Source organism: Triticum aestivum, chromosome 7B (genome assembly GCF_018294505.1).
Source record: "Triticum aestivum cultivar Chinese Spring chromosome 7B, IWGSC CS RefSeq v2.1, whole genome shotgun sequence".
NCBI classification, from domain to species: domain Eukaryota; kingdom Viridiplantae; phylum Streptophyta; class Magnoliopsida; order Poales; family Poaceae; genus Triticum; species Triticum aestivum.
In genome coordinates, this window is record NC_057813.1 from 330307999 (window position 1) to 330316656 (window position 8658).

Here is an 8658-nt window from a genome sequence, read left to right on the forward strand (position 1 = left end):
GTTAGGGTTTTCTACAAAAGAGCAGCAGCACCCAGCGGTACCAGAGCAATCGACCGTCGAGGGGACCATAGATTCTCGAGTTGCCGCACCAAACTATTATGCGCCAGAGACGAGGACTATCCCACATGACGAAGGCAGTGTCCAGTTCCACATCCACATCCGCATCACCAAAAACTGAAGCAACTGCAAAGTTCTACAAAATGGAAAAAGGATCTGCAACAGATCTACTCCCTCCATTCGGAATTACTTGTCACAAAAATGGATGTATCTACAATTAAAATACATCTAGATACATTCATTTCATGGACGAGTAATTCCGAACGGAGGGAGTAATTAGGTTCAGACCTTATATCATCACAACAACACGCATAATGGATGACTACAACATGGTTGCCAACATCTGCGGTGACAGGAGAACAAAAACTAGCATGTACTAAGTCACAGGCATCTACAGCAACAGTTGCTCCTTGCTTCATCCCGCTTCTCATTTGTTACCTCACTTCTTCATTTCACAGTAACAAACACTTCGCTGTCTTACAACCGTCTTAAACGCAGGCAGCAAGACACGGTATGTACAATGCTCACAGCCGATGTGGAGAAAATGTGACACATTAAATCTGACCATAAGAGAGCTATTATGCCCATCCATAGATCCCAACGCTGACAAGGACGAGAAGAGCCACCGACAGAACTGGCAAGATCATGCGTGCTGCGAAGCCTCCCCTCTTCCTTGGTGCTCTCACATGTGACTGGAGACCACACTCCTGCTTGCTCTCCTTGTCGCTTTTCTCTGCCGTCTTCCGCAGCCTCGTACCAGAATTAGCTTCTGGATCAAGCATTGCAGCATCGGCATGTCAATAATATGTGGAATAGGCTTCGCAAAGCAGAAGCCAACAATAACAAGATAACAAGATGTATAATAGCTCAGCAGACTAGTTACCATGATCAGGCATGTACATTTGCTCATCAGCATGACTGTTGCCAGCGTCGTCAGGGAAGTCTGTGTCCACATGCTCTTCAATCTGGAAGGCAAATACCAAAACATGTTATATTGCTTCAACGACATAGATTACAAACTGCAGCTCATTGCCAGGCATCATTGTCATGCAGGAGTTCATATAAGCTAGAACAGGCCGAATGAAGAAAGCACAGGAACAGGTCATAAACTAAGACACCTTCCACGCATTATATAATGAAACTAACCGTAGGACATCCAATATCTATCTTTTACCACCAAAGTCCAATTGAAGAATTAGGTCAAGAGTAAGAAAGAAGTCCTCACCTCAGCTTCCAGACCTTCGTTTTCACTTCCATGTTCTATAATGCAACTTGACGAACCATCAACACTGGAACATGATCCTGCATCGAGGTTCGATTGTAGCCGTAACCTTCGCACTGCAGTCCCTTGTTCGGTGGTAAATGAGCTATCTGTGCTTGAACTTGGAGCTGTGTGTCGGCTCATAATATTAATCCCTGTTGCCTCGGCATCAGCTTCATCAGAACGCATATTTGAACTTGGAGCAGGGCGCCGGGCCATAATTGTAATCCCCGTTGATTGAGCATCATCACAGTCGGAAGGCACACTTCTAGTTAGAGCACGGCGCCGGGTCATAATAGTAACCCCGGTTGACTCAGAATCATCTACATCTGCAGATGACTCAACAGATTCACTCGTACACTTCGAAGTTACAATATCTGACTCTTCACCTTCATGTTCATCTCTGGTCATGCTCTCTCTACTCTCAACATTGACATCAGACAATGAATCCAGTAGCCGAAGCCTCCTGGGTGCAATGCCCTGTTGAGAAAATATATAGTTCGGATGCACAGTAGACTGTAACTGCTGATGCATGGGATTAAATCCAAATCCGTTGCTCCATACATCATTCTGCCCACTTGAATCGTCCATACTATTGAACAAATCTTGCAAGGACTCATCACCGGAGTCCATGGAAAGTACATCCGGATTAGTGCCATAAGGAAGCAATGCTGCATTCTCATATAATCCACTTTGTTGTGGATTTGTGTCATCTGACAGAAAATTACCGAACCAGTTTGGACCATCATATAGCAACTCACCCTGAGCCTACAGAGAACAAACAAATATAAGAAGGCAGACAATAATCATAACATATACAGCAGATGCCAAAATAATTATTACCTGCATAAAACCAGTGTCTGCATCATACTGAACATTACATGCAGTTGATGAATGCTCATCCGGATCAGCAATTGTTTCATTCAAGAAATCTTCCACTGAATTATGAGGTAACTGAAGTAGAAGCTTGTCCAAATCGTCATGCGATAACATGGGGGCAGAAACGGTTGCAAATTCATGAGATCCGAGATTTTTCGTCTGTGAATCAATTAGGTGAGCCAAAGAGCCAACCGACATATCAGCCTGCTTCATTATATGTGATAAATCAGTATGAGGACTTAGGACCTGAACTCACTTTGAGAGACTGTACACTTAAATAATGCATGATATAGAGGTACACAGTTCTGCTCACCTTGGGACTTTCATCGACATTACCATGAGAAGGCATGCCTAAAACATTTGCTTCATCTATCCCCGAATTGCCATTTCGGTCTGCAAGCCACCTTGTAACCGGTGTGCCCGGAGTATCAATTGTACCTGGCAACTCAATTGGACATCCATGCAGACCAGATTCAGGAGATTCCTTATTTATGAGTGTGATAGCTTCCTCGTTTGCTTCCATGTTGTCAGGAGTTGAACGAGATGGAGTGGGAGAGTAGCCACTTCTATCCATTTCCTCTGGAATGGAGCGCTCAGTTTTCTCCAATTGCTTTTGAAATAGGCGGTAGAGAACATAACCACCCTGAAAGTACACAAATATCACAGCAGAAGTATCAGACAACGAGGTAGTAGTAACCATTTCCAATCCAGGGGCAATTTTCTTTTTGTTTATTTTGACTGCTCAAAGCGTGCAGACAATCGGATTTGTACTGTGTTGATTATGTTGTTACTTCATTTTACAGTCTAAAATCAAACTGGTAGGTTTCAGAAAATGTTGGTCAATGAGCCTGTTATATCTAAGAACTTAGAACCGCACTGTGAACAGAATCTAACAGCACTGCCACGAAAAACTGAGAAAGAAACAGATAGAGGCCCATACCTGCTCGCCAGACTCAAACTCTGGCTCGGTGGTGCGGTACTCGTGCATAATCCAACCAGTGCGCTCCCCTTTCGGAGCACGTCCTCGGTGGAAAACAAGGGTCTTCTTCATGCCAATCATATGCTGCTTCTTCTTCTCGCCCTTGGACTTGATGACCCTGTCCTTCCCGGTCGCCTTCCAGTACCCAGCCTCCGTCGCCCTGTTTGACCTGCTTCCATTGGGGTACTTGCGGTCCTTGGGTGCAAAGAAGAACCACTCCGGATCCTCCGAGCGGATCAAAGCTTTATCTTCAAGCACCACAATACCGGCGTCAGAAGAAATGGAATCTTCATCCAAAGGTATTGACATTCAAATTATTAAATAGCACCACGCCCAATAGTTACAGCTGCATCGCACCAAATCGCATCTCGGAAAGAGGGTATACTAGAGAAATATATAGCAGGCATCGAGGGAATCGTATCAAATATCAGCACCCGAACACCTTTTTTACTGAATTTCGCAGCCCCCAAACAGCACGATGCAAACCGCGAGAATCAGCCAGTGAATCCAACGAACTAACAAAAAAGGATGGTGCCCTAGGGATCAGAATCCCCCAAACGGAACGCGCCCACTGAGAATCGCAAGAACAGACTGGCTGGAATGGTTATAAGAACAGCAACGCGTACAAAACGGGGGAGACAAAATGGGGGGAAATCAAACTCAGAACCCCAAATTAGGCACGAATCGCAGCGACCAAAATCAGAAGCCGCAAAACAAAGACACAACGGAGCCCCCGAGTCCAACCGCATACGAGACGATCATCCAAGCTCCAGGACCAAAACATCCCCACACACACAAGAGGCGGCAGGAGCGGCAGTACCTGGGAGGTCCCACGGCTCGCACTTGCAGACGTCGATCTCCGGGATCACCTCGACCTCGTTCTTGATCTGCCCCGTGATCTTCCCCTTGAGGTAGTGCCTGACGAGCTCCTCGTCGGTGGGGTGGAACCGGAAACCGAGCGGTAGCGCCTTCAGCTCCATCACCGTCATGCTCCTCCACTGTCCCAAGCTCTCATCCAACGACTACGAGACCCAACCCGGTAGGAGATTCGGAGCTCAGGAGATATACTTAGCAGCGAAGGAAGCGGAGGGGAGTGGATTTTGCCTAGGGTTTGGTCGGATTTGGGGATTTTTAGGGGAGGATGCGGGGAGGAGACGTGTGTGCGAAGAAAGCGAGTGCCGCGTGCCTTCCTTTACCGCGTCTGGAATTTGCTCTGTATATACCCCCGCGTCCGTGTTTACCCCCTTGATGACCATAATATTACGGTTCGGCCACTGCCGCGGCACCACGCCGCCCACTGTCCAGTGAACCAGTCCAGCAGTGATGCGGGGGCGGGGGCGGGGACGGCTCTTGTTTTTCTCCCACTCAAAAATATTAGGCCGCCGGCTTACTGCCGTAAGGTTCGGCCGGTCACACGCCCGCCGTTTTTCTTTAAGAAAAGGTAGATCATAATCTATCTTATGCATCATAATCTATCTTATGCATTCAAAACGGACAAGAGCCCGACTGCCGTAGTCAAATTACATGAAGGTGATGTAAACGCTGCACAGATCGTGCAATAGGCCGTCACCAAGCTTTATCAAGCAAAAGAGAAAGCTAGAGATCAGGAGTTTGTTACATGTAAATCAACTATATTAGCCAGCTACCTAAAGTTCTTTTTCTCGAATACGCCTAGCAGCGTATCATTGCATTGATAGGGCAGAAAAGCGTACAAGGTATAGGATGGACACTGTCGGTGTCAGAACCGGCAGATCTCGGGTAGGGGGACCAAGCTGTGCGTTTAAGGATAAATGGTAACAAGAGACAGAGGACACGGTGTTTATCTAGGTTCGGGCTCTCTTAAGGGAGGTAAAACCCTACTCCTGCTTGATTATATTCGACGAGTATGAAGATTACAAGAGTGGATCTACCTCGAGATTGTAATGGTTAAACCCTAGATGTCTAGCCTATGAGTATTCCAATGACGGTAAAGAAGATAGCCTCTACGGACTAACCCCTCCAGTTTATATACACATCGGAGGGGCCTAGGGTTTGTACAAGGTCGGTTCATCAGGGAAGAAAACTTCCGGACTCTAATTTTGTCGTCTACGTATTGAGAAGTCCCATCCGGACACGGAGGATAATCTTCAGCTTGATCTTGTACGGCCCATCCAACCCGGCCCATACTCCTGGGCCGGACACCTGAGGGCCCCCGAATCCAGGACTCCCTCGGTAGCGCCCGAACTTGCCTTCAATGACAATGTAGTGTGCGGATATAAGTCTTCGGCTTTGCAAGGCGGGTTCTCCACCATACTCCGGATTGATGATAGTCCGGCATCGTTTTTCATGTCCAGCCTTTATGATTCCTTCATGTCGTCGCCTCGATTTCCACGCATCTGAGCGAATGCGAACGGTTCGCTATCCTTGTTTTTTAATATTTTCTAGCAGGCACAAGCAGCGCCTATATAACGAGATCAGATCTCCAAAAACGTCATCTCGCATCGCCCCAAGAGCAACAGAGCAAACCACAAAAGAAATTCAAACCATGGCTAGTGTCCCCGGCTACTCCTCGCGTCCTCATCGCCCTCAAGAAGGGGACTGGCAAAGTTGTTCCGTATCCCATCTCCAGCTCAATCAACTCCAGACGCAAGGATATACCCCTCCCCCCTCCTCCCCGCCGCCGCGGATCTAGTCTCCGTACGACCAGGTTAACTTCTATGGGATGATGTATTGGCAGAGAATTTCCCCAATCCCAGCCAAGGAGAGAGGATGTGCTTTATCTCGTTCCTTCTCAGGGCGTGGGATTCCCAATTCACCGCTTCCACAGGGGTCTACTGGAATATTACGGGATCTAACTGCACAACCTCACACCAGGTTCTATTTTGCACATTTCCGGTTTTGTCGCCCTTTGCGAGTTATTTTTAGGCTGCGAGGCTCATTTTGAGCTATGGAAGAAGTTCTTCTGCCTCGTCCCCTGCCACCAGGGCGGAGGGTCCATATTTGAAGTGGGCGGTGTCGGTATCAAAACCGGCGGATCTCGGGTAGGGGGTCCCGATCTGTGCGTCTCAGGCTGATGGTAAGAGGAAGCAAAGGGGCACAATGTTTACCCAGGTTCGGGCCCTCTCGATGGAGGTAAAACCCTACTTCCTGCTAGATTAATATTGACGATATGAGTAGTACAAGAGCAGATCTACCACGAGATCGTAGAGGCTAAACCCTAGAAGCTAGCCTATAATGATTATGATTGTAATTGTGATCGGCCTTCTAAGGACCAACCTCTCCGGTTTATATAGACACCAGAGAGAGCTAGGGTTTACATGGAGTCAGTTACAAGGAAGGAAATACAATATCCGGATCGCCAAGCTTGTCTTCCACGCAAAGGAGAGTCCCATCCGGACACGGGACGGAGTCTTGAGTCTTGTATCTTCACGCTCCAATAGTCCGGACGATGCATATAGTCCGGCTGTCCGGATACCCCCTAATCCAGGACTCCCTCAGTAGCCCCTGAACCAGGCTTCAATGACGATGAGTCCGGCGCGCAGTCTTGTCCTCGTCATTGCAAGGCGGGTTCCATCTCCGAATACTCCAAAGCACCTGCACCAACGAATAGTGTCCGGCGCCCCATCAATGTTGTACTCCTCGGCTTCAGTTCCTCAATAATGACCATCTCCACGTGTCGAGCGAATGCGAGGAGCCGGGGCATTTTTGCATTCGCCACCCCCGATCCTTCAGGTTGACCGTCTATTTGAAGAGACGGGGATTCTCAGATCCAAACCTCACTCTCCCCCCTCGAGCAAGCATCCAACGGAGCGTTCCGGAAAAAACCATTCCAACATGGCCGGTCGTCGCAGGTCTTCTGCTCGCTCTCCTCGCTCCAAGCCGGGGGACTGGGAAGAGTGCTCAGTTCCTCATAGCCGTTTGATAGAGTTACAAACCCAACGGGTTCTCCCACCGACGTTCATGGTCCCCGTCCGAGCCGGAATAGCCACTTATAACGGAGGGGAACAAGCGGAGGGATCTCCTAATCCATCTTCAGAGGAGCGAATATGCCTCATCCCGCATCTGCTAAGGGGCGTCGGGTTTCCCATCCACCCGTTCCTTCGCGGGCTCCTGGAGTTCTACGGCCTCCAGTTGCACAACTTTACCCCTGCCTCCGTACTACACATAGCAGGGTACGTTGCCCTTTGCGAGCTATTTCTAGGCTGCGAGCCTTACTTCGGGTTATGGAAGAAGTTGTTCTACCTTGTCCCCCGCAACCAGGGAGAATCCCTATGTCAAGTGGGCGGGGCCGAAGTATGGCGCATTGCCGAGACCGGATACCTATCTGGCACTCCCAAGAAGGCACCAGAGAACTGGCCTTCGGAGTGGTTTTACATTGATGACGTTCCCCTTCCGGATCCAGTCCGGATAGGTCTCCCCAAGTTCAGTGACGCCCCACCGAGGGCACGTCTGAGCTGGCGCCCCCGGGGCCCCCAAGAGGAGGATACCAGGGAGATACACTTCCTGATGAGCAGGATAAAGTTACTGGCTAAGTCCAGACTGACGATAGTCGAGGTTATGGCAATATGCATAATACGGGGGGTGCAACCGCTTCAATATCGGGGGAAGCCCATGTGGCACTTCAACGGGGAAGATGATGCCACCCGCTGTGGTCGTAAGGGTCTGGACTCCGCCACTGCCCTGGCAAGGATATTGTCTGATTTATACAAAGGAGAAGAGGAAGAATTCCTTCACATTAAACCGCGGGACGGATTCTCCATGTACAACCCCCCAAACTGGGTAAGTCGTCATTCCTTTCCCCGCTTCACTTATTGCAGCGTTCTTCGCTAAGATTACCTGCCTCGATATTTCCGAGCAGGAACTGAGGAGGGCCGTAGAAGGAATTTCCAGCCCTTCCCCGCAGCCAGAGGACCCCGGAAGGGCCCTAGATCCAGGACTCGAAGAGGATTCGGATATCACCGTGGAGCTTGTCAATGGGATATTTTATCAAGCGAGCTACGATGGCGCCTCAGTGGCCATTATTGCTGACTATCCCGGACTGCTACCTACGTCGCGTGTAAGCCAAGCCAAAAACCCTATCCTCTGAAGAGGACTCCTTTCCGATGTCATGCCTTACCCCTGAAGTGCCGTGTTTTTGCAGAGACGACGGTCAGAGCGTAGGGCCGAGCCCCTAGGGACCCGTCGGCCACGGACGTCCGGATCGGGCAGGCTCAAGAGGAAGGCAGTTAGGGTCGACACGCCGCTACAGAGGTAAGGCGAAAACTTGTCCTGCAATTATTGTATTTGAAGTATAACATCGCCCTTTGTGCCCCGGTCAGGAAGAGGAGCATCCGGACTATATCCTGGGATCCTGCCGATCACGCCTCCACCAGCCAGATTCCAGAACCGGCTTCGCGAGTGGAGGCGGATGTGGGACCGATGCCGCATAGTTCTCCGACAGAGGACGCGGATATGCTCTCAGCCACGAACTCCGAAGTAGAGAGCGCCATGAATCACCGGTGCC

At 49.4% G+C, this 8658-nt stretch overlaps 1 protein-coding gene across 2 annotated transcripts; it reads right to left on the reverse strand.

Moving 5' to 3' along the window:
• Positions 1-354: 354 nt before the first annotated feature.
• Positions 355-4369, reverse strand: LOC123155460 (protein NTM1-like 9). Of its 2 annotated transcripts, none has more exons than XM_044573638.1 (7): positions 3997-4369; positions 3138-3424; positions 2511-2840; positions 2162-2404; positions 1283-2086; positions 941-1022; positions 355-826 (listed from the first exon to the last, which is right to left on the reverse strand). In XM_044573638.1, exons 1-7 carry the CDS (start codon positions 4163-4165, stop codon positions 636-638), a joined length of 2106 nt encoding a protein of 701 aa, XP_044429573.1. In that variant the 5' UTR covers positions 4166-4369; the 3' UTR covers positions 355-635. The 2 variants fall into 2 exon arrangements, with proteins under 2 accessions (XP_044429573.1, XP_044429574.1); XM_044573639.1 differs by having other exon boundaries at positions 2162-2401; positions 3997-4368.
• Positions 4370-8658: the final 4289 nt, after the last annotated feature.